Consider the following 27765-nt stretch of genomic DNA (forward strand, 5'->3'; position numbering starts at 1 on the left):
GATGTGCACTTTGAGTTCTTTAATGGTTTGATGCCTTGGTTGATTCTCATTATTAGAGGATAGTTTTTTATCATGATGTCATGGATAGCTTGGATACACTATTTAGTGGGAGCTTGTGACAATGATGAGGTAACATTACAAGATTAGTTTCTAGTTTGGTTTGTATCTTCTTCGTTTGGAGATCTTGGTTTCACTTGGTATTGACACTTTGGTTGTGTGAGTGTAGACCTAGGGGATTTTCATGTAGGAGATGGATTTTATGATGCCTTAGTACCATGATTGAGTGAGAGTTTTTTGGCATTGATATATTTATTGAATGTTTGTAAATGTTGGAGGTTTTTCTTAGATCCTATTGCTGCATAAGCATCTTTGACATTTACATGGTGCACTTGTTATCTTCATGGTGTGTGAAGATGGTTAGATCTTGAGAACTCATAGGGTTCTTGGTTATCTTCATGGTGTGTGGAGATGGTTCTTCATGGTATGTGGAGGTGGTTGCATCTTGAGGACTAATAGGGCTCTTGGTAAAGGTGTAGTTTATGATTTCATTTGGCATAGTATCATTGGTGTGAGGATGGTTTAATTATTATGTCATGGTATACTCTTCATACATGTTTAGAGTTTTAACATGTTATATTATGTTCAAATGGAGCATGTTATCTATTTAGTTGAGATGGTTGGATCATGTTGCAATGTTATGTTTCTAAGGCCATGGTTGGAACTTTGACATTGATATTGGTTTAGTTTCTTGGTATTTAGTACATTGATCATAAGCTAAATAATTCATGATATTTCTATGTTGCATTTAGAGTTCGCATGGATTGATTGTCTATAGGTGCTCATGGATACTTAGAGATGGTGGTGATGTTGATTTCTCTTGGATTAGAGATGTATTTGTTGGAATGGTTGATGGTTTCAACAGGAAGTTCAAGGGACATTCACTTGATATGGACATGAGAGGAGATTGTTCTTAGATGAGTCTTGGTTGGAGACTTGGACATCTTAATGAGCATTCTCATTCCCCACTCTTGGTCTACTTAGTAGTTTTGCTACTTGAGAGGTATAGCCCATTGTTTCTCTTAGGTGCATTATATTTATGCTTATGGTACTTGAGTTAGTTCTAGAGGATTCATTTGAGAGATTGTTTACCATTGGTTATCTCCATTTGCATATATGTTATGCTGGCTGAGTTTGGGAGATGGTTTTATATTGGGCATATTCCTTGGATTAGGAATGGTTATTCCTTGATTTAGGAATGGATTATGAGTTTGATCTTCTTGTGAGAGGCTTACATCTATGATTAGTTATATGGTATTATTTAGGTGTTGTTGAGGCTTCTTGGTTGGGGTTTTATGGAGGAGATCATAGTTGCACAGTTTATATCTAGAGGTGTGTGTAGAAGGACATGATATAAGTTATGATTTGTATGGTTTCTCTTGGTTGGTGTCTTCTTGGATGTTCAATTTCTCTTCCATTGGATTTGAGATTGTAATCACTAGTTGGTGCCCATGTATTTCATGTGATAGATGACATGGTTATTCCTTTATCTATTTCCTTTGTTGGTTGTGGAGAACTTGGGGGAGTGTTGGAGATGTGTTATGAGAGTTGTTCTTGTAGATTATTGGTTTATGTATTGTGGATGTCCTTGATACTACATGGATTCACTTCTTTGAGATGTTGTGAGTGGATTGGTTATAGATTTGACATTATCTTTTACAGTGGAAGATTCTTGGTATATATGTGGCAGGTATTTCTCTTGAGGCTTGTGATTGCAAGTTACAAATTGGATATGTTGATGATGTGAGATTCACCTGGTATACTCTTGGAGGTATGGATAGTTGGATGGGTTTGGCACTTGATGTGGGTGTTGTTTCAACTATGGATATTTTAACACCTATGGATATATGTGATTACTTTTGGATTAGGTTTTTGTGCTTGGCATTTCAATTGGTACAGGATTTTATGATCTTCTGATGTGACAGGTTGGGTGGCTTTCTCTTTGGATAGTTTCTATGTATGTTTGGCAACAGTGGCATAATAGGAGGTGAGATCATTCATGTTTGAGATGCTAGATACTTTGATTTTGTTGCAAGTACCAAGATGGAGCACATGGTGTACTTGATCTTGCTGGGATAGATTATTCCCTTGTTTATTTATGTGGCTACATATTGACCCTATGCAATGTATACAAGTGGAAGACTATTGAGATAATGTGTGTTGCACACATTGCATAATATTGTTGTATAATTTTTTATTTTTTTTAATGTAATGTTGCACCTAGATGGACGTGCAACATGTAAATATTTCCATGGGATATACTTGATGAGTTCTATTGTAACATTGTGATAATATTTCATATAATTATTTAATATTGGGGAAAAGAATTAAATGCCCAATATTAAATGCGGGGTTAGTGGGTTAGGTAGCACATGGTTTATGTAATACCACTTGGTGGTTTTGTGGGACTTGCTACTATATAAGTATCCACAAAGGTAGTTGTTGGGATGAGAAGACATAAGGCAAAAAGGGAAAGAGTCAAGCGGGACAAGGCTTGATAGGTTAGCCAAGGGAGTATTTGTGAAGGTTGGAAACATGGCATGGGATGTGTGGATTCATGATTGTTCACATGGATTGCTTGGTTGTGGCTATGGCTTTGAAGGCTTCCATAGTTGTATTGCAATGGTGCTTTTTTCTGAATAATACATAGTAATGGATGCTTTTGGAGGCTAGATTTTTTTCCCTCAATGAGGGTTTCCCAAGGTATATCTTGTGTTACATATTTTGTGGGTATGTTGTCTATTCTCTTGAATGTGGATTTCAATTACATATTTATTTCAAATCAATTATGGGTTATGTGAAAATGGTTATATTCTTTGTTACAAGTTTTCTCACACAAACATCTAGGAACACCTTGGTTGCAAGCAAAGACAAAGGTTCAAAGACATCCTTAAAGGTGGATTGCAATGTATTGAAGCCTATAATGGTAATATGTAATGATCAATTTAATGTAAACATGAAAAATCCTAAAGTATCTAGAATGGTTAGAGGAATCAAATAGGTTCTAGCGGGGGGGTTTTAGAACAATTCCTAAGTGTTAGGAAGCAATAAAGTAAGAAATACCACCGTTAAATAAGGTTTCAAATTTAAATTTTGGATCCTAACGGCTATATCCTAGATTAGGAGGGAAACTATGTATTGAATGTTATAACCTTGTTAATTGATTCCAACCGATGGAATATGGTTGGAGAACTTGTAATATATCCATTATAGCATGGTAAAGGCATAGGATCATCAAGGAAGAGCATTGGTACATATTTACCAGCAAATGTACGAATTTGGCAATTAGAATGCAATAAGACTCCATTTTTTAGCATTTTTGTGTTCTCTTGATTGCATTGGTTCCTTAGTTATATAGTGATGTTTTGAATCTATTGGCATGATATCTAATCCATTTCTGGTGCATTAAGACAAGTAGGAATTCATTTTGCCAAAAGTGCTGATTTCAAACAACTTTTAGGCAATTTTTGCAAGTTTTGGGCACTTAGGAAGCAATTGGTTATTCCATGGATGTAGGAATCTGATTCCCATTGAATCAATCTATATTCTTATGTAAATAAATCTTCTAGAAATTATTGGACAAGAGTTTGCATGGTTGGAGGCCTCTAATGGAGTTTGGGTGGTTGTAGGTGTATGAAATGCATGCCTAAGGTGTAGCAGCAGAAGATCTATCCATTGGAGAGGGGTATTTTATGATAGACTATGTCTACATAGGCCTTAGAGATGGTGAATAGGCCTTCAATTGATTGATTTTTTCTTGGGAATTCACACATTGAGTAAGCCCTACGTTTAAGGGTTTGTAAGAGGCCAAATTGGGGGTTTCTTACTCGTAGAGGTTGGGAAATCAAATTGACCTAATTTTCCTTTGATTGGGTTCATTTGAGAAGATTTTTGAAATTATAGAGCATTGGAAGTATGGGAAGCATATACTTTCTTTGTAAAACCACCATATTTTATGCTTTAAAAGGGTGCCTAGCTTGGGGATCTTCTTGTTGGTCCAAAACAACCTATAGTGAGTTTGAGATATGTTAAAGGAGGATAAAATGGGTATCTGAAAACCTATTTTATTGGAGAATTCCTTTGGAGAGTTTGGGATAAAACTTGACATCTTTCTTGCTGGAGGCCTAGTTGGGGGCAATCAAACCTACTAGGCAATTTTGACCAATTTGAGTGCAAGGATTGGATTGAGGGTCTAAAACCACTTGAAACCTCTTGAATCCATCTTAGATAAGTGAAACACATCCACCATAGCCATTGGAAGGGTGTTGGAGTTGTAGAAAAGGTAATTGTTTTTTTGTGGGTTTGGGGAACCTTGCCTTTCTCTTACACATTTTCACATTGTGAACTTGGTTGGGCCCCATCACAATTTTGCATCACATCAATCTCATAACTAACTTCATCTTTATCCTTGAAAGTTCTTGAACATTCTTAATTTTCATCAGAAGTCAACCTCAAATTTAATCTTTTCTATAATTGTTCTTCATGTTCAAGGTCGGTGAACATTACAACTCACTCAGTTAGTACTAGACTCTATTAACGTTGAAATTGCTTGGTTAAAACTATGTTTCTTCATTTCTTTCTCAAGTACTCGGTGATAATTATAGTAGCTAGGTGACAATTGTGTTTGGTTGGTGTTACTTGACTAGCTCGGTGCAACATAACTTGAGCATACATGATTCCAACACTTAATCAAATCATGTAAAAAAACTAAACCAACATTATACTATCAGAGTCTAACTCATTCAAGTTCCCAGTGAATATCATACACTAGTCAACACTTACATCAACATAATTTCTTCAAATCCTCTTCATCAATCAAATGGTATGGCACACTACTGAATTAGCATAATGTCTAACCAATTAAGGCTTGAAATCATTGACAACATAACAACTAATATGAATCTTAAACATATATTGACAACATTATGATCTGGGGCTAACACATATTTTAATACTTAAAATCTTGGAATGTGACAAGGATTGTTACAATTGTATCACACACAATATTTGTCTAACTGTATATGTGATTGACTTGGTTTTCTTTTGATTTGTATTGTTCAACAATTTGTTGAAATGTGTTGCATTCAAAATATCTAACATTCCCTTTATGGAAATAAGAGTTCACAACACCTTTGTGTTCACTTGATTTATGATCATATTTATTGCATTTGAAGCACTGAACCAAAAATATGAACCATTCATTCCATGTCTACACTAAACATCTTCATGAAAAAATTTATTGCATATAAAGAATCTAGCATTGAATTTTTTACCATTAGGTTGTCTTACTAGAGACCTTTTAGGTTTTTCCTTACGATTGTCTACCATAGGATTATTTTGACTAGATTCAAAGCTCTCTTCTTTGTTAGATGCAATATCTTTCTTGTTATCCCCTGATCTTTGGATTTAAAGTAGCATATCAAGCATGGTTGAGCCACTATAGCAAGATTGTCTTTAGAATATCAACCTAGTTTTCAAAATGTTCCTCATTGAGTTTGGGTTCTTCGAGGTCGAGTTGTAATTGCCCAATCTCATAATTTATACTATTTCATTAGTATTACCTTCAAGGACTAATCAATATTTTCATCATTTATCTCTCTTCCTTCAATATCCTTGGTTAGATTCATCGTCTCAAATTTCATCTCATGCTTTAGGACTTCCTTCTCTTGTGTAAGTTTCTTACATTCTTTGGTCTTCTCCTTAAAAGATTGAACATCATCTATGCTTCCTTTCTATTTTAACTATTCAACAAGTTCCATTATTTTATCCATGGATTTTTTCAACTGCACTTTCAATGATTTATGATTTTTTTTAGCTTACTTAAGACTTCTCTTCAATTACAAAACTTCATCTTTAGATTGATCAGGATTTTCAAGTGCAACAAAGAGTTATTGTTGAACACTATCTAAATCTATTTGTCACCTATCTAGATCTTCCCTAAGCTGCTAAGATTCCTTTGAGGAACTATTCTCTGATACCAATTGTTGTAATTAAGACACACTAAGAGGAGAGGGGGTAAATCAATGTTTTCAAATTTTTAACTTCAGTGACTTGATTCTTTAATTACATACCACATTTAATGAAAACGAAGAAGCTAAAGAAAAACATAAACATCCACAAAACCATTTTTTTTAATCATAGAAACCCAATCAAGGGAAAAATAAGGGCGGAGATGATTCTACAAACATAAAATTCACTAAAGAAGTATTATACCCTATCAAGGGTTAACAAAATAGAATGCACATGCATTTAGACATGCTACTTGGAGCTCACTACTCAAATACAAAAAAGAAGAAGCTTACTATCTAAATGTCAAATATAATGTCACAATAGATAATCAACTAAGAAACATCCAATTAGGTACATTTAACTAATTTCATGAACTTCATAGCTTACTTCCCTATAGCTAGATCCTATTATTCAGACCTCAAATGATTATATTGTGCATATGTAATTATGCACAATTTCTATCTCCACATCATACATGCATCAAAATGACCAAAGATATTAATCTTGTATACCCATTAAAATGATTTCATCATCTACAAGTCATCTCAAGAATACTTAAAAAATAGTGAAACATGTATGATTAGTCGAATAGATCTGAGTGTAAATCTTAATGTGGACTAGAACAAGTTAACAATCACTATACCATAAATCGCCTAAACATCCTTGAAGATAAAAATAAATCATAAAAATTGATCTAATATATTTGCATAAGGATCTACTAAACTATATTATTGTCGATCGTTGTTAAACTAAAAATTGATATACAAATCTTTCTAACTCGCACACATGATAATGTCACACTACCAAAATACAAGATAAGATAGATTAGATATCCATGAATCTTCCCTATGATCCAAAATATGTTGCTTTGAGAGTGTGTATCAGACCAAAATTATGGATACAATCATATTCTCTCTTCTTCACCAGAATTAACCAAATCACTAGCCCAAGATTTGATCTAATGACATGTTTCAATGCAAATGGATGCAGTGAGATGGGCTTCTATCAATGATATGTAGTATCACTTTCACAAACACTCATGTCTCCTACTCAAAGCATTTTCAATAACATTCTCCTTACCTTTGATGTAATGAATATCGTACTCATATTTGCAAAGAAACTCCATCCAACAATGCTAAGATTACAAACTACAATGATCATTATGCAATTCAAATCAATAACTAAGAGGAAATGCCTTTAATGAACAAGTGTGTGGACAACTGTTGCTAACTCCAACTCAAGAGAGGGATACTTCAGTTCGTGGTCCTTAAGCTTACACAACCCATATGTAATTACTCATCCCTCCTCCATGAGAGTTGTCCTCAAATTTGCATGCAATGATTTGACCCTATTAAAATTAGTTCATGTGTCAAATGCACCTTAAGAGCCTGAAATACAACCTCACACCACTTTGATCACACAAACTTCTTCCCTTTCCTCTAGAATGAAGAGATAGGATGAAAAAACTTAGAAAAGTCTATAAAAATTTAACAATTAGAACTTGCTAAAGTCACAAAATTGCAAACCTCAAAGACATTAGTCATCCATGGTAAATAAAAAAGAATTTGAACCTTAGAGAAATCTATTGAGATATTCTCTCTTGAGATGATATGACCTAAATATCTCACCTCACATTAATGGAGTTCACACTCTGCCAAGTTTCCATGATGCTAATGGTCATGAAAACACTGTGAAACCTAACACAAGTGGACCTTATGCTCCCCCATTATCCTCAAATAAACTAAAGTATCATCATGGAATACAAGGACCATCAATCAAGGAAAACATGAACACTTTGTTCATCTAAGTATTGAATGTTGATGAAAAGGGACGACTATGAACTCATATTGCCCATAACAAGTGCCAAATGTCATTTGATGAATGTCAACCTTATGAATGTGAAGTTGATGATACTTTAGTTCCCCACATTTGGTTGAAAAAATCATCATTTCTCAACAAGGGATATTCAATTCATTATCAACTTATTCAATTGTCCATAATTAATACAAAGGCAAAGAGATTCATCCTTCTTCAAAAATATGACTTGTGCCTCACTAATGTGAAAAAATAGGACAAGTGTATCCCTTCTTCAAATCAATTGAAGTCACTCAATTCTTGAGTGGTCATATGATACAATACCCAAAGAATGGGTTTTGCTCAAGGAACAAGGTCAATGTGGAATTATTTGTCACTCTCAACCAACATGTCGAAAATCTTGCATGGAAACATATCTACAAACACAAAGAAATGGGTAATCATCAAGGACATAAGGAAAATAGACCGAGTGAAGGCAATTGTATCAAAGTGCAAAGATGTGTAGATCTTCATTTCCCACCATCAAACTTCACTTATAGTTTTTAGAAAATTTACCGTGGAGAGTATATATGTTAGCTAAATCATTTTGTTAGAAGATGCTTGATGTCAAAGAGGCTCTATAATCAATGATGATCAACATAGAGCAGGGTGCATGAGACAACAATATAGAGGTGTGAAATGAAAAATCCTTGATAACAAATGGTGATCAATAATGAGATTTTAAAAATTCTATTTTAATTATTTAATTTTAAAAATGTTAATTTAATCATTTGATATTAATTGTTGTTTGAAACTTGTGAAACATACCCACTCTTTTTGATAATTTTATTTTTTATAACTTGTTTGCATTATGAGATATGCTTGTTGCATCATTGAGCATATTGTGTGAGTGATTAGATATGTTGATACTAACTCTCCTAGCCTTGTTAAGATTTATGAAACCTTTGATAGGATGCTTGGACAAATCAAGCAATTCATGGCACAAACTTTGCTTCTAGATTTTATGAAGAGTGTCTTAGGCCAATTGTGATGTAACAATGAAACAATATTACCACGCCACTTCATATAGTAGTTCATATGGTCAATCCCAAATGGTAGTGCACATTCATCTCATGATGGAGAGATAACTAAAGGCTTCATAAAGGCCTTTATGAATATGTATACTAAAGATGAATCTACTTTACTTTGCACATTGTTGTCTACATTTGCCAATTTTCATGGTCCAACCTTCAACATATCGAGGCAAGGATGGATAGAGTTATATTGATCTAATCTATCCCATTGGATGGTTGGCATGGCATGACAAGGATGCACTAGAGTTGGGGTTACTTGTCATTCATCGTCTTTCATAAGTTGGTGTTTCCTCTATTGCAGAGAGGATTCGGTCCACATTAACTCCATCAAATCAGCCAAGAGGAAGGGCCTTACTTCTAGACAATCAAAGAAGTTGATGACTAGAAGTAGTGCTTTAATGTTGTATGATTACCAAAATCTTGAGTATCGTCAAAATCTGGTCTTACATTGGGATGTTGATTCTAAAGATCATATGCAAATCAATGAGGCTTTAATGTTGCAGGATCACTAGACTCATGTATCATCGGGCTCTATTTTTACATTAGGATGTCGATTTCAAAGATTCTATGCAAAGAGAGATTGGTTGGGGTTCCATTACCTAGGGAAGCCTCTTATATTTGCAGTGATTGAAGCTCAAGCTCCGATTTTGATGTAGACCTACCAACTACATCTTTTAATTAGGGAGACATATTTCATTAGTTCTATATTTATATCATTTCATAGTTGAGATTTGGAGATTTTGAGCATTTTTGCCAAAAAATATATATATGGATGCACATTGACAATGAAAGACTTTTACTTTTGTTAATTGTTTGAAAAATCCTAGTTAAATCTCAATTCAAATCTAATGCTATGTTAAGTTTTTACAATGTATATGATGAATCCTTTATCAATGTTACGATATTAATATTTAAATTTTCTTAATAGTTTTTGAAAAATCATTAATTCCCCAAAAGTAGCGTTGAACCATAAAACAAGTCTTCTCATCTCATGTTGCCCCTTCCCGGAAACTTGGGGGAGCATAAATTTACATTACATTTGTTTTGAAGTTACAATTTTAGGTTTAAATGCACTTAGCAATTCGTTAATTTTTTTGCCCATCTTTGCTTTATTTGTGCTTAATTCAAGTGTAGGGTCCTCGTTGCCTTTGTCCTGGCTATTGTAGCAATTGTACCTTTTAGTCCCTTGTGACCTATTCTTCGCCATTCATGCACAGCAATATACTCTCTCTCAGACCATTGTAACATACACGCAACTTTATTTTTCTTTGTATAACTACCAATTTGTAATCATCAAAACATGCCTACGAAATGGATGCTATTATATTTTCCAAAGAACTAACTGAAATTAAAACAAGTTCTTTTTGAAGACAATTTGTTACAAGATTTTTGCTTTGTTCTAACAACTCATGCGGTTGTCCATCTATTATTCTTGACAGACTTGAAACTACCAAGAAGGATATGGCACAAATGTCTTATACCAGTGACATTCTTCTACTCGAGTAAGCAAGGCCAAAAGTGCATATATATTACATTGTCCATCGAAATAGTTTTCCACCATCTCAGAGACTGAAGAGCTAAATCCAGCCAATTATGTTTGATCTCATTGAAGATCCATCACCCTGTTATAATCCAATTCAGCAACAAAACAGTTAACGGCATCATCATCGACGATAAGCTACCAGGATAAATGTAACCTGCACCATCCATTTCTAGTCAGCATCTGCTGGCGTATCAACATTTGCTCCATCTGTGTTAGTTTTTTTTGACTTGTCTCCCCATAGCTGAGATGATTGAATTATATCTTTTAGAACATGAAAAACTGTTTAACAAGAGCAGAAAAAGGTGTTTAAGAAGCATATTTAATGATATTATGAATAAAAAATGTCACTAGTGTAAGACAACTATATTTAGCACTACTAGAAGGAAACAGTGTCTTAATTAGCGGTTCAAAGCCTATATTTCATTCAAAAGCAACGGGGCGGTTCACAACATACCCCCCAGAATTAGCCTTTGAAGTGGACCTCTCAAAAATTGGATTTCACGTTGATGATTTCCCAGGAAATTATTCTGCAGAACGGACACCAGCAAACAGAATGAAGATTTTAGCAACTTCACATAGAAATGCATGTTGATATCCAGTGTGCCAAAGTGCACAGCCATATGCTGGTTCTGTACAGCCTTTCCCAAGTTAAATACTTGTGTTCCATCTTTCATTTTTCATAAGCACTATTTTGAAGAAACTATGTGAATATCATGACAATAAGATGGTTTTGCATGCTTATATCGAAATAAAAATTGAACACAGTAGTAAATTTCATACATCAGATACTGTTGCCACTTACCATCTCTCTGAAGGCTCCAGTCTCTATTAGATCAAGCCTGGGTTCATGTGTGGAAAGAAATGGCCGCAAATGTTTTTCATATACTTCCTTGGATCCCTGTTAATGCCTAAAAACAGTCATTATGGTACAAAAGACAATTCATATATTTCTTTGAATCCTTGTTAGTGTTTAGAAACTGTGATTACAGTAGAAGAGACAGTTTGAGAACGCAAATTGAACACCACAACAAGAGAAAAACATACTTGATTTGTACATGACTTTTTATGCAACTATTTGAAGAAAAATACTGCATATCTCAAGCATTTATGATGCAAATAGAAGAAAAAAATCATTTTTTGGGAAAAAACAAGGCTTATGACTTTATAATAAAGTGTACAGAAAACATTTTGTTCCAACAAGGGAGAAGCCATTAGTAGCCTAAAACCACACATAGTTCAAGAATTTAAAACATGACCAAGGATTGGAAAGCAAGAAGCATTATATGAAATTGAATTCAACTTAAATTTGAATTAAGTGTTTCCAGGAATAACAGATATACAGAACACAGCCAACCTGTTCATAAAGACAAAACTCTACATATATAGTTCCTCGAATGCCCTCTTTTACTTTTAATTCAAGTTATAATTAGTAGTAGCATGAAAAACAAGATCACATAGCCCCGGCATACATGAACACAGAAAACACCTGCATTTGGATGCATGGAGGCGGTGATATACTGAAAAGCACAGGTATCAGGGAATGTGTTCCTTCCAGAAGTTTTGAGTTAACTGTTTGTCAATAAATTCACTAGTTATTCTTGGAGACTACTTCTCGCCTTGGAAACTTGTTTGTGGGTTTACAAGTTCGATCATCAATTATCCTCACCAGATCCTATGATCAGTCACTTGAAGCGAATTATGGCATTTGATAATTTGCTAAATGTGATACATAATACCACTTCAGAAGACAATGAAAATGATTCATGAGATCTCATAAAAATTTATCATATTTGTAGATATTAAAAAGTGGTCTTTTGACATTTATTTCATTGTTAAAATTATTGCAATATAACCAATTCCATTCTAGAAACTGCAAATATTTCCCAACTTTCCAATAAAAGGATAGTATAAATTGATATGTACAATAGAGACAAAATGCTCTATTTATAAGAGATTACGTGACTATGTTTCTAAACGAAGAATTCATGAACAAAAACAAGAAATGTTAACTTGGTAAAGCAACTAAAATGATCCTTAAAAAAACATTACATTATTTTAATACCCTCTCTTAATGGCCATCGTTCTTACCCTACATAAGTCATAATCTCTAGGTCTTTTGGTCATGAATGCGTAGAAGGCTGCCCCCTTTTGGTCATGAATGCAGGAAGGGCTGCCCCCTTCTCTTCGAAATACTTTGCAAAATGAGTCTACTACTGAGAGCCTCTCTGATTCTGCAAAACTTCTGGATACAACCAAGATAGCCACAAAGTTACAAACCTTCCAACCTAATATTGGGAAACAAAATTGTCTCTCCTTGTAGCCAAAAATATCGAGTCCAGCATTGGAAACTGAAACTGCGATTATGAGGAGAAAATCATCAAACCCTTCACTACTTCAGAAAAGACAGTCACAATTTTGTTCAAAAAATCGTCAGAAACATTTGTAGATGAGCACAGCAACCAAAAAGAGACTGCAACAAACCATGATTTTTGGGGAAAAATTCGCCAAACTAATGGATTTTTTCAAAATAATTTAAAAAACCCTAGGACAAGCAACACAAGTCATAAAAAAAATGGAAAACCCAAAAAACATTCGAGAAGTTTGAAAAAACCCAACAATAGTTATTTAGAGAACAATAATAGAACTGAACAATAATTTTTTCATATTATAAGACTGAATAGTAATATTTTAGGAAAAGATTATAAAATCGAGAGGTAATTTCTTTAGGAAAAAAATTGTAAAATCCAGACATTGAAACAGTCAGAAAACCCTCCAACAAAGAATTAACCCATGATTTGTGTGAATAAGTCATGTAAAAAATGACAATGCGTGATCATGATTTTTGGGAAAAAACACACAACCCATATGTTGAAACAAACTGATGATCAGGCACTAAAAATGAAATCCACAAGAAGACAAAAAACCTTCGTTGAAATCATAAATCCTTGATTTTTGTGACAAAAACAAATTCTTCATGAAGCAGAAATACTGACCATTTTTCAAGAAAAAAAAAGTGAAATGTATTTCAAAACCCTAGGCTTGCAAAATATAAATATTTGCAGAGGTAGATTCTATGTCACAAACACTGCAAAGAAACCTTGGGCATGACAAACATAGGTGGCTCAATAAAGTTTCACTCACATTTCTGCAAAACATGCGAAGTAAACGCTGAAATGCAGTGTAATGTCCCCAAATTAATAGAGAGCAAATTAATTAAATGAATTTATTAAGTGGTCTCAAATTTAAATAATATCATATAAACTATTTAAATAATTAATTTAATTATATAATAAGGTAACAATAAATAAAGTAGTGTCGACAAATAAAGTAGTGTCAACCCATTGTAACTCTCCAAAAACTCCCTAGAGACCTTTACAAGGCATTGGTTGGCATTGTAGGTGGGGCAATGGAGTTTATTTTCGTGTGTATTTGCAATTCCAGTTGGAATTGAGTCTTTATTTGCAGTTTTGAAGGTGCAAGACCCTCCCTATTTTGTATTTGCAGTTTCAGTGAGAGTCATTCCTCACCCTAGTTTGATGTTGGAGATATCACTTCAGATATTTCACCTTGTACTTCATTGTCAATTTTGTGATGTTAGATTTATGAACATGCATGACAAAGGGCTCTGCTAGAGTTTATTTCTCCATACGGCTTTCCTTCTAAGTTTTCTCTGGCTGTGTCATACCGCATTTATTGCGGGATTTTTGCAGGCTTTATTATGGCTCCGGCTAGTTTTGGCACAATAGTTGATGTTGGTGTTGGAGTCACTGCTGCAGACATCAATGGCTCCTCTGAGCAAACGCCCTCGCAAGTTCTTCTTGAAGGCATTCCACGAGGTAATTCCTCCCCCGACATTGTTCTTAACATGGAAGATTTCGATAATGCCTATGTTTTGCTAGAGCAACATAACTTGATAGGTTATTTTGTGGGTCATACTCCTTCTGAAAGCATGCTTAAAGAGTGGGTCACCAATGCTTGGACTTTGCATGGAGTCAGGTTGGAAAGGTGTGCTAAACCTCACCAAGGGTTTCTTTTTGTTTCATTTTGGTATCCCTAGTCAGGCCGACCAAGTCTTATCTCGTGGTCCTTGGACGGTCAAGTCTTCCCTCCTAGTTTTCCAGAGGTGGTCTCAAGATTTTTCTATCTCGGATGATAATAAATTTTGTGTCCTTGTTTAGGTTGAGTTTGCCGGTCTTCTTGTGCCTTGTTGATCTTCCTGTGTCACCAAGGGTTTCATTTTGTTTTGTTTTGGTAACCCTAGTTAGGCCGACCAAGTCTTTTCTTGTGGTCCTTGGACAATTAGGTCTTTCCTCTTAGTTTTCCAATGGTGGTTTCGAAATTTTTCTATCTTGGATGTGTTGCCCGAATATTTTATTGTGAGAGTTAGCTAAATTAATTTCGGAAAGGGGGAGAGAGGCTAATTCCCAACTATTCAAAACCACCTCTCTCCCCATACTTTTCTCTCTCCCTGTACTCAAATCCATCTCACTACGTACTTTTCTCTATCCACGTCCTAAAAGCCATTCTCTCTCCATGTACTAAAAGGCATTCTCTCTCCATGTACTAGAAATACTCTCTTTCTACATACTAAAAACCTTTTCAAATGTTAAGGTTAGGAGGTTTGAGTTTGAATCCGAACTTCATCTAAAACTTTTCTTCCCTAACCCGAACCTCAATTGTATAACTACCTTGGAAGTGCCATTCTCAAACAAATCTAGTGCTTATTTGGAGGCATGTAATATTTTGACAAGGCAAGGAAAATGAACTGCTTGGCATTATATCTTCAAGCAAATGCAACGAAAAATGCAACTGGCAGGTGTAAAGTGTTGACATCCTTACAAACCCATGGTTTGATAGAAGGTAAGGAACATGAACTATTTTATGGTGATTTTAAGGGCTTAGACCACCGAATGTAAGTAGCAAGCGCAAGAGCCGAGTTTGATAACAGGTTCTATCAACACAAGACAAGGCACATGAACTGTTTGAATGAGTACCTTCATTCTTGTTACCTGTGAGCATCCAGAAGTTTAGCCGCCCTAAACTATTTGACTGAATATCTTGTTGGGAGCGATGCCTCGTATTCCAAATGTGGACAAGGCAATTGAGTTGTTTGGCTTTATGTCTCAACCGAACTGCAGCCTGATACTTCTCCTTGCATTGGGTAATGGGGGAGAACTTCGAGTCAATTACAAGAGAACCTTGGAGCATTGAGGCATACATATGAATATCCCATATAAGTTTTAAAGGAAATAATCATCGGTCCATCTAGTGATAGGACGCAATGTGCAAAGAATCGTGATAAAAACATTTCTCTCTCGGCTGGCAACGTGTCCATCTGATTTGGCTTAGTGAATATTGATTAAGTGAAGAAAAGTTGATCATTTTTAGAGAAGTAACTCATTCCAATCCCCATCCTATGGCATAATTCCATGGTAATGGAAGATTGATAACACTTTCAGAAATAAAATTGGTGAGATGGAAGGTTATAGCAAGGAAAATGCTTGTTAACTATTTGACATTAAGCCCAAAACCGAGCTGGAAATGCCTATGGATATACGCGTGTGCAGTCAACTACCACAGACCAAGCATATGAATAGTTTGATTGAATACTATGGAAGCTTTTCTCCTCCAACTCGTGCGTAGATGAATCGGTGTTGTATTCACATTCCTTGTCCTCTTCACTATGCAAGCTAAGTTGTAGATATGGTGAAGACTAGGCAGAATCAAGTTTGAAAGATGCAAGATGTTTGACAGAATGCCTAGCGTGCTTGAAGTCATTGCGAATAAATTTTATCATGCAGAGTCTCCCAATTTATACCCTTGTGGTCTGTTCAAGTGTGATGTGATTGTGCAATAACATTAGGAATACAATTTGAGTTCACCAAAGTGATTAGAAATCCAAATTAAGGCTTGCGATATCAATCTTCGAGGAAGGTGATGGAGCCCATTTTTGGCCAATTCATCAAGGAGCACACCTTGAATATGAAGTGCAAGTTGTTTCAGGATCATGTGATATCCTATGTTCAATAACAAATGAATGGGCTGTTAAACATCTTCAGAATTTCTGAGAATATGTGATAGTCGATATTCCTCGGCACACCAAACTGCTGATGATAGCAGTTAGATTTAAAGCTAAGAATGTAAGGGAGGTCTGTGAAGTTTTCAGTAAAAGTATGTGATCCTAGGATCATACACTTTATCCTGATAGGTGCAGGCAAATCTCAATGATCTATGATAGCAAGCAGTAATTATGAAATGTCCATTCCAGATGTCCTGTATCAATGATTCTTGATGATCTTTGTTATCATTTTGCAACATATACAAGTGAACGACATAAGCAGGAAGCTGCACTTTTTGAGGAGATATGGCAAGTGTCTGAAGCAATGAGGCCAGATCTTGTAATATTTGTAATTGATAGTAGTATTGGACAAGTGGCATTTGATCAAGCACAAGCATTTAAAACAGAGTGTTTCAGTGAGAGTTGTCATTATCACCAAAATGGACGGTCATGCAAAAGGTGGAGGTGCACTAAGTGCTGTTGCAGCAACCAAGAGTCCTGTTATATTCATAGGTACAGGAGAGCGCATGGATGAATTTGAAGTATTTGATGTCAAGCCATTTGTTAGCCGATTGCTAGGGATGGGAGATTGGTCTGGCTTTATGAACAAAATTCATGAAGCAATGCCCAAAGAAAAACAGTTTGAATTTCTGCAAAAGTTGTCAGAAGGCACCTTTACTCTGCGAATCTTGTATGAGCAGTATCAAAACTTCCTCCGAATGGGACCATTTAATCAGGTTTCTTCCATGATTCTTGGATTTAGTGCTGAGTTGAAACCTAAGGGCCACGAAAAGGGAAGTCAGCCTCACGCAAAATAGTTCATGACAATGATGGACTCCATGACCAGTGATGAACTGGATAGTACAAATCCAAAACTTGTGACAGAACCACGCATAATGCGTTTGGCATGGGAAGCAGGTTGCACTATAAAGAAAGCTAAGGAAATGCTTGAAGAGTATAAATGCTAAGATGGAAAAGTAATAAACTGCCCATATTCAGTAACAGCCATGCAGCCCAGCAGGTTACTATTTGCGAAGATTCAAAGTCTCTGCCCACCTATTGCTGGAAATATCTGCTGCACAGCTGACCAGTTTGACATTTTACGTGGACAAGTCCAGCAGGCCATCATTGAAGCCGCTTTTGCTCACTCAGAAAAAATGAGACAAAATTATCTCACGGGTTAAGACTGGTGAAATCTCTTTCTCGAGTGCATATGAATGCAGGTATCTTTACAGCGATAGGAGGAAGTGATGAGATTCAACAAGGGTGTATGCTGAAGGGGCCATCTTTGGAATCTTTGTAGAAAACGTGAAGCATATTTATAGCTGCACAGCGACTGATAATAGATTTACGGGCAAACCCTGAGTGTTTACGTTGGATAAACAGAGCGAATCTATAGCCATTATATTCCGCATCTGCACTGAAGATTATTTCTTTAATCGATATTTAATGTTTTCCTTTTTGTTGAAGATATGCAGAGAAGATAAGGCATTTGGCGTGAGGCGAGCAATCGGATGCTTCAGATCATCTCTACAGTCGCAGTTTTGAAAACGTTTGAAGGCCACTCGCGAGAGACGAAGACAAATTTCTGGATGCCCATACGCCGAGAATCATAAAGCCAAAGCATGATTAAATTCCCGACAGTGTTTGGAGATTTTGATAGCGGAAAGATCACCATGAAATGATGCGGCTTAATTATTTGTTTACTTCCAAAGAAATATATAGTTATAATTTAGTTATTCTTTATGAAGGGACACGATGCTTTGAAAAGGCACCCCCATGTCCTACGTAAAATTATAAATAGGGAATGTTTGATACAAGATAGATACAATTCATTATTCATATTTTAAATTTTGATGTATAATTTTTATTTTCGGCTCAATCTGTATGCGTATTGATTTTTATTTGCATTGGAGTTTTCTATTTATTTTTTATAAATATTTTAATATTGGGATAAGTGGATTAGGTCATTATTGCATTTCAAATTAGATAAATATAAATATTATAAAATATTTAATTATTTTCGTATTTATGTCTAATTTCTCTCTGCAAGAGTTAAAGTGCATCTTAAACTAATTTAAATTACGTTTATATAATTGATTCATCGCATCTGAATTATTAAAATTGTTTATAGTTTAATATATTGAACTTTATAAAGTTGTACGTTTCAACTAATAATATTGACTCTATTGCTCATTTAATTAAGCACTTGTCTTTTACTCCTGATTCATAATCCATATGCTAGCAATTGTTTCATTTCTTTCTATTGAAGAATTAGTATATTCATTTGTTGAAATCACTTGTAATAATCACTTTCATTTAAAAAACATTCATACAATTATTTACTTTTATTTTTAATTTACAATTTGCAATCTTAAAGCTTTCTATAATCCTTGTCATTTTGAAAGCTTTCATCGCATTCGCGTTCTAATTGATCTGTTTTAAGTGTCTTTGAGCTAAGTGTTTCATCTAGGATCAGGTACACCCACCTTGGTCTTGCAAAGCCAAAAGCGCACGGGATTTGGATTGCATCAATCAATCCCGTCAAGTTGGCTTTAACCAATTGGATATCCCAGCATTGAGCAAGCAAGGCTCGTAGGATTCCAATCTGCGGTTTTGGGAACCAACAAAAGGCACAAGATCATAAAACTTGGAATGCAATATACTTAACAAAGGATCAATTGGGAGCTTAATAACATGTTTAGCGATGAATTTGACATCCCAGGGATTTGAAAATTGTCCCTAGGAGTTCATATAACAACGGTGATGACGCATGATAAGTGTTTGATAGAATGCTCCAACTCCTAGTCTACGACATTTACATTGCAAAATTGATGAAGCTTGAGATATCACTGGGACTGGATTCAAGTGCTCAAGCCACTATGTAAATAATGGCCTTTCCTAGCTGTGGTATGTCACTTTTCAAATGTTTTAGATCCACCATGCCTAACAAAAAGAATCACCTTCACCATATTTACGAAGCAGTTTGAAACCTGGGCATTGCATGCAAATCAACTCATACATATCATTCTTCCCTTTTTGGTGAGCGCAGAAGGAGCATCCTCATTGGAGCAATGAACAGGTTGATAGAGAAAGGTGCACGTGGGGTTTCGGGTCACCACCTTGCGAGGCTAGCCATGTAGTGACATTTGGTTCAAGCACTTATTTTATGACAAGATGATTAGCCTCATGTTCATATTATAATTGTCAACCCAATTGAGTGGTAGAATACAATGTTAGCACGAGTTAAATGTGAAGGTTGCTTTGGTAGATCTGTGGCCATGAAGTGATCAAACAAGAGAGGTGACAAGTGTGAAGCTAACCTACTACCTTGCCACAATATGTGATTCTTTGAAATGAAATAACACAAGGACAAGTATTTAGATTTCAGATGCAGTGACTATGAATTCCATAAGGGACATGTATGGATGGAGAGTTGATGTTGGGATGATTATACAAGCACGAGAAAAGGATGTGAAGATAGAAGGCTACCTCTCAAAACCAATCACGTGAATATCTTTAAAATTGCATACTTTAAATTCATGACTTGCGTAACTTATTGTGACTCATAAGTTAAGATTTTCACTTTTGTTTTGTGAACATTGGAGTTGGTTGGAAAAAAGATTAATATCCTCCAACTCTAACGTTTTGAATGTTTACAAACCCAAAAAGTTAGTTAAGCTAGAATGATTATAAATTGTCAAATCTCATTGCAATAGGGGACTTTTTGGAATTTGGAAAAAGGGAATACTCACATTTTATTTTTTTATGATAAGACAATTTTTGAAAAGTATGTACAAATGTTGTCTTTGTAATCAAAGTTTCTTCTTATGTTCTTGGTGCAAGGAAATAAAAGAATGTGCATTTTGTATTCTCTTCTGTTCAAAGCCTGAACTATTTGGGTGTTGATTCTGGTTGTAATTAATGTTTTCATGGTATGGTATAGATGTTAGTGAACCACAGAATCATCACTAAGCTAATGCTAGCCTTCAAGCATAGTTCTTGATCATCTTATTAGCGGTTTAAGTTATTCAAGAAAGTTGTGAAGTCATGTGGTGCATTCGTCATCAATAGCTTTCTCTCTATCTTTAAAAGCTTTAATTCATTTTATTGAAAAATCAAATACACCCATCATATGAGGGAGCTACCCCTCTCAAATGCAGAGGAAGGTTGTGATATGATAGTGATTGTTTGCAATCTCTCCAACTGTTGGCATAGTTGTCACTATTAACAGGGCGAACAGGGTCATCTCTTAAAGATAATTTACAGTGACAAATTTGTTTACCAATAGGATGATAATAAACTTCATGTCCTTGTTTGGGTTGAGTTTCCCACTCTTCCTATGCCTTGTTAGTGCTTCATGCAGCCCATTGCTGAAACCCTCAGCAAGGTGGTGTGCATAGAGCCACCAAAGTTTTATAACTCTGGTCCTCAAAGAAGGGTTTGTGTTGAGGTAGACCTTTCTCGAGATCTCATGGAAACGGTTGAAATCTAGATCGGTAGTACCACCTTCACTAAGAAGGTTCTTTATTTAAACCTACCCAACACCTGTTATCGGTGTTCGTTTGCTGAGTACAAAATCAAGGATTGCCCTTTGAGCGCAACAAGCAGCTTCCTAAGGAGATCCGGCCGACTATAGCTTAGAAAAAAGAAGAATGGGCGATTGTTACCTGTAAGGTTAAAACCCTAACGGCTCCCAAGCAAGCAGCTACTGCCGCCACTCAAGATTCCACTCTGGTGGTTAACAGTGTGGTTCCAGTTTTCCAGCTAGCTCCTTGATCTTGCCCAGTTCAAACCTTGTCACTCAAGGGTATGGGAAAGCGTTTGCAAGTGCTCCCCAGATAGCTTGGGTCTACACGCCACAGGCAACTTCTATTGTTACATCCCAAAATTTTGACCTAATTTTAAATTTATTTATAGCCATTAGATTGATTGAACTTTCTTTCATAATCATGTGAAGAGGGTAGATACATATATCCATTGCAGTCATTATGTTAACGGTTTAATCAAGATGGTCATTATCCATTATCTGTAATGTGATGTTTAGTAGTTGCTTGATTTTGGAATTATGGTTAATAATTAAATACTTCTAAAAATGTTATTATGGAATTATTATGGAACTTGTCATTATCGTGGAAACAGTGCACGGGTGATTGCAAGAGAAGATGAAGGGGGGAAGCATTGCTAAATGGGATCAATGAAATGGGGTACTAGCTTAGTCCAATTATCAAGTTGACAGGTACGACCTTTAATTGCTTTGGTAAGGACCTAGCGACTTGAACATCAGGATAAAATCGATGGACCTATATGAGCTATTAAATAAACATTTAAAACATTAATTAATTTAATTAAAAATAATACTTACCTCAAATGGTTTTTTATTGATTTTTCCAAAAGATCGTTATAATGTATACCTATGTATGTGCACATAGATATAGGAATCAAGTGACACCATAATATTAATTTTATAAATAATATGATGCCATCTCATAAGTATATTTACGTGCAAACAAATGGATATAAATTATAATTATTCTCAATTTATAACATTCAAATCTTTTTCTATATTTATTCTTTTTCTTGCTAAAAAACCGAATGAACATTTGGCATATTTATTTGGCATCCAAGAGCCAAGTCTCTTCTTTAGGAGTTACGGCTTCTTGGAAGCCAAAGAGACTTAGAACATTCTTATATTATGAAGTCGAGTGAGATGGAAGGCATTAACTCATCACCTGACTTCCTTTTCTATCACCCGACCTCTGTTCTTTTTATTACCCGATACCTTTGCAGATATCACACGATATCTCTACATTATACCATTTGATAAACATTGTGAATCTCTTCCACATTCTGCCTTTTTATTAATATTTTACTGAAGATGTGATTATAAATCACACTAAGTTTGCGCCTAGAGATTTATCCCGAGGAAGAGCTGAATCATTAGCGTTTAGCAAGACTCCAATCTTTTCCAAATTATACCAGGTTATGTGGTTATCCATATTCCAAGTATTGCAATATATTTCATTATCAGTTATTATTGCATTTCGATTACTATAGTAGTAAGTTATAGTTTATATTAAGATGCAAATCATGTTACTTAAGTATCATTGGTTAGACTCTCTCTAGGAAGGAGTTGTGTATGACAAATAAAAGCCAAGTATCCATGACATGATCTCATAATTTGTTTATGGCATTGAAAGTCAAAATCAAATTATATTTTTTTGCAAGTCTAGAACACATTTTTCAAATCACAGATTGTGATAAGTTGGAAACATATAATATTCATGTATCAGTTGAGGATCAACGGACATAGTTGATTGCTTTGAGATTCGAGCACCTAGGAATCACCGATTGTATAGCCATGGAAAAGGTGAACAGGTGAGATGGAATCTACAATGACATAGAAATAAAAGTCAAACATGACACAACAAATCTAAATTAATTTCATTTAATAGCTCATGCTTGTTCATACTATTGTTTCCCTGTTGTTAAGTCGAGCGGTGGTGATTGAGTCATTGAACCCATTAGAAAACCTTGGCCAAAGTCATTTAAGGCATGTTTGAGATCTATGATCACTTGATGTCAATAGAGTCAGTTATTCAGACATGTCCATCCATAATTGTGCAGACATTCTAAACATCGGAATGCTCAGGTGGCTGGACTAATAAGTATCCCAAGCCTGATCTTGGGGTAGGGAGGGCCTTTCTATTCAATAGATTGTGTGGAGATAAATATGGTCTGAGGTTGGGAGGTTAAGCCAAAGTCAATGCTTCTCCTCTTACCGAAAGCTGAAGCTTGCACAACCAATTAAAAACTCATCGGATACTTGTCATATGTTCTTTCTTTTTCATGTTATACAATTACTTATATGCATGGAAAGATAGTAAATCATTATTTCAATTAATACAGTTATTATAATTGATCATTGTTACAGTTATTTCAGTTGAACATTATCATAGTTATTTCAGTTAATCGTTATTACAGTTGATCATTGTTACAGTTATTTCAGTTGAACTTTACCATAGTTATTTCAGTTAATCGTTATCACAGTTATTTCAGTTAATCATTGTTATAGTTATTTCAGTTGAGTTTTGTTAATTGTTGGTAGTTAAAAGTAGTTCATGTCTCATAAAAAGGAATTCAATATATTTGTTCGATAAATAGTTGAGGAAAACTCTTCCCAGATCATTTTTTATATTGTTATTAAAATTCATTTGTTACATCTATGATTACTACCTAGTCTCTCCGCCACTCTAGTAGTCTAGATGGATGGTCAGATGGCACAGATGGCGTGGGGAAACGGAGGCTATTCTCTTCTATGGATTATTCTCCTCAATTCAAATCCACACATCTTTCTTGGATAACAATTTCTCCTCCCTTAGTGATGAAGATAATATGCAAGAACTTTTATCATGAATTTCTATCTTGGAATGTCTGGGGTCTCAGAGACCTCCCCAGGAAATACTTGGTTCATGACACTAGAGAGTGGCTGGGTCACCTTGATATCCTTTGTTTGCAAGAAGTTAAATTTTTTGGGTTTCTCCTTAACTCAGGTTGCCATGTTATTTGGTCGGATAGTGCCATGTTTTCTTCCCAGCATGAAGCTGGTTGAGGTGGTGTAGTCACTCTTCTCTCTCCTCATTTACTTTCTTCTTTTATTTTTCATGACTCTAATCCCATGCGGAGATTCATTTGGATTTTGTTGTCTTTTCAAAATCATTCTTTTGCATAGTGTTTATGCGCCCAATGATGTGGAAAGGTCTTACCTCTGGCGTTGGATGGAAGATCAATTGCCTCCTGCCACCTAAGTTATGTGTGGGAATCTTAATATGGTGGAGTCAGCCGCTGACAAAGATGGGATTTTGCCATTTCACTAGACATATGGGGAAAGAGAAGCCTAGTTTCACATGTGTAATAAGTTGGACCTTTTTTATCCCAATGCTAAACACCGCCGCTCTGGTGGGGTTTGGTTACTTGGCGCAACTTTAGAGATGGCTCTAATAGAATTCTCAAAAGGCTCGATCGTGCTATGCTGTTAGCACAATCTTTTTACACCTTTTCTAAAGATCAAGACTTACCTGTTATTCCCCTTTTTGATGTGACCTTGTCAGACCACTATACCATTTTCTTTTCTATTGTTTGGTAGTCAATCGCCCTTCCAAAACACAATGTTTCCTAAATACGTCTCTCCTTCATCATGACTCCACTACAACTCATACTTTGCGTGTCCGGAACTTGGAGCCTTGGCCCCACACTCAACTTGGGTGGATTCAATGGTGGAATGACACTATCACCCGTACGACATGATCTCTTTGTATCTATGGTAGGCAACTTGACATCTACCACTGGAGATCCTATGAGACCACTACCAAAGAGCTTTGTACCGCTTTTGAAGCCCTGGCCATGAATCTGTTTGATGTTGAACTCCAACTCTGGATTGCCAAGGTTCGATATCAAGAGCAAATTGTTGATAGCTATGCTGCATAGGGAGCTCAAATCAAGGCTCACCTGCATTGGCTTAAGGTGGTTGATCAGGCCTTCAAAGAATTCTTTCAAGCTCTTTGGGTCCGTCATACTGCCGTAGGTATCAAGAGGATTAAGGAAGGTCAACTGACTCTCTATGAGCTTCCTGACATTCTCCAAGCCTTCATCCATCACTATATCAAAGAGTTCACTGCGAAGGTCCCCTCTGAGGTCAAAGATCAAGCCCTTCAAGCTTGCATTTCTGTTGTCCCCAATAGGCATCACAAGGAACATCATACCTTCTTTGAGCTGCTCATCATCAGTGACCTCAAAGAAGCCGTCTTTTCCATGGCCGATGACAAGGCTCCTAGGTGCGATGGATTCCCTTGTGAATTTTATAAGACCTTTCGAGAATTCATTGGCCCTAATTTACACAAAGTTTAACTGGAAGCTTTTTATTCTAATACGCTAGGCAATATTATCAACAAAGGAAATATTAAGTTCATACCTAAGGCTGGATATCTTGAAGATATTTGTAATTGGAGACCCATCATGCTGCTAAATGTCTCGTACAAAATCATTGCCAAGGCTCTAGCCCTCAAAATTTGCTACATCTTACCTTTGATTGTGCATCTTGAGAAGACTAGCTTCATTCAATCCAGATACATCTTGGATAATATCATTGGGCTCGACATTCCAAGTAGCCAACTCTCTTCCTCAAAATTGACTTTGCCAAAGCCTATGATTGGATTGAGTGGTACTTCATTCTTACAATTCTTAAAGCCCTTGGATTTGGGCCTGTTTTTCTCTAGTTTGTTCAAATGCTTTTTGGGGATGCCTCGGCCTACATCACCATTAATGGCAGACAATCTTTTGCTTTTGGTTTATTCAAATCCATTTGGCAAGGTTGTCCTCTTGTGCCGACCCTCTATGTCCTAGCGGTTGAAGGTTTTGGTTGCTTGCTAATGCCATCTCCTCTAGTTTGGTTCGTGGCATCTCCTTGCCAGAGTCTTCCTCGCAATTGGTTAATGGGCATTTTGCTAACAACTCCTTTCTCACCCTCGTTGAGGATGAAGAAAATGTTGCCAATGCACTTTAGTGTCTGGACACCTTCTGTCTTGCTTCTGGCTCAACTATCCAATGGCATAAAACCCTCTATTATAGGCAATCTTTTCTTTTGGATCCTCCCTAGTTTGACCAGTTTGAGTGGAAGAAAATTCAAAGTGGTGAGATTTTATGCTTTTTGGGTATTCGGTGCTAGCTAGAATTGAGAAAAAACTAGAATACTAGATTACCAAGCCTCTTTCCCTAGCTAGTTAGTTCCAAATTTGTTCCAAAATTTTGGTTGCTACCCATGTTTACTATTCTTCATATTGGGTTCCCTCTTAGGCTTCCTATTTAAAATTGGAATGCCTTCTGAGGGATTTCATTTGGGCCACGTATTCCGAGCATCATGGCTTTCACAAAGTGGCTTGGGAGTTTTACTATCTCCCTAAGGAGTCTAACGGCCTTGGACTCCTATCTACCTAGAAGAGGGAATTTCCTTATGTGGCAAATGGGTCATCCACACTCTCACTGGTAATGAGGCGTGGAAGATTTTTTCTCAGACATTATATCTCTTCAAGGTATCCTACCCATAGGCCAGCTTGGAAGGGGATTGGCTTTCAAACCCTTCTAATTTCCCTAGAACCTATGTAAATCACTAGCACATTTGTGGTCAAAGCATTTAGAAAGCCTTGGAAGCCCTCAAACCTTGGCTTTGCTAGGCTAGTGATGGCTTCAGGGATGGGCTTTCTATGAAACAACACAACATTTGGTGGTCCCCCTTGTTTACTATTGAAGGAATCCTGTTGGCTTAGGTTCATGGAGTTAGTGCTCTTCATATTTCTGAATGTTGCATTAGGACTCCTAAGGACCTTTTTTCCATAGCCACCATGAGTATTTTCTCTTGGGAAGACATGCACGTAAAGTTTTGGCTTGATTATCTAGATCGCTAGACATTTGATCTTCTAGTTTTTGTGATGCCTCCTCATATGCTTCACAAATTGGGAGTTTAGTCTGTTAAGCCATGGTGGAAGGATTGGATGTGGTGCCCTACCACTCCTATGACCAACTACAAACCCAAGTTGGGTTATCATTGGTTGGTTCCTCACCTGCCTATGGTTGATGTGCTCAATCAACGGTGGCATTTGCAGTCCTCTCACAAGAATTGGAGCCTTAGATTTACCACCATTTGGAGGGGCTATAACTGAGCCGAAGATTGCTAACTTTGGTAGGTGTATTCTTTTCCAGGGCTTGCCTCTAGGTTCTCGGCTCAAACATTTGGGCATCCCCAAACCCTAGGTGTCCTTTTTATGGCCAACCTCAAACTTTGCTTCACATCTTTTGGTTTTGTCAAAGGGCCCAACATTATTGGCTTTGGATTCATGATTTCTTCAAAACCTTTTGGCCAAACATTTCTCTTGGCATATGATCTTGTTAGGGGATTCGCCTAGAATGCCCTTCAAGTATACCCTGATAGAATGAAGATATTGTTTACTTTGTGGAAAGATAGAAGTGTTGATTTATTCACTCACAACTTCTTGGATATCAATGTATCTATGTACACTAAGGCTTGTACTTGTAATAATGTCATGATGCAGATTCAAGTACAAACTAACAAAGTTGCACTAGAGGTAGCCCACCTTCAAAAATTGCTCAACCATTGGGGGAACACGCCTTGTATGGTTGCCAAAGTGCCGCCGGAT

The 27765-nt window shown here is 36.1% G+C and overlaps 1 protein-coding gene and 1 pseudogene across 3 annotated transcripts in view; one reads left to right on the top strand and one right to left on the bottom strand.

The window, feature by feature from the left end:
- Positions 1-10297: 10297 nt before the first annotated feature.
- Positions 10298-27765, bottom strand: part of LOC149559489 (HVA22-like protein k) — a 220195-nt gene continuing 202727 nt past the window's right edge. For 2 of the 3 annotated variants that reach the window (XM_089828407.1, XM_089828406.1), the window contains 3 exons: positions 11300-11395; positions 10952-11024; positions 10298-10776 (listed from right to left, as the gene is read on the bottom strand). In XM_089828407.1, the coding sequence (XP_089684533.1) occupies positions 10667-10776; positions 10952-11024; positions 11300-11395 (279 nt within the window). In that variant the 3' untranslated portion in view covers positions 10298-10666. The remainder of the gene's footprint in view (positions 10777-10951; positions 11025-11299; positions 11396-27765) is intronic. The other variant, XM_089828408.1, reaches the window with a different exon arrangement.
- Positions 16646-17608, top strand: LOC149559490 (signal recognition particle subunit SRP54 2 pseudogene; annotated as a pseudogene).

The sequence above is a fragment of the Cupressus sempervirens genome, chromosome 5 (genome assembly GCF_028749045.1).
Source record: "Cupressus sempervirens isolate cs-2001-9-10 chromosome 5, ASM2874904v1, whole genome shotgun sequence".
Taxonomy (NCBI): domain Eukaryota; kingdom Viridiplantae; phylum Streptophyta; class Pinopsida; order Cupressales; family Cupressaceae; genus Cupressus; species Cupressus sempervirens.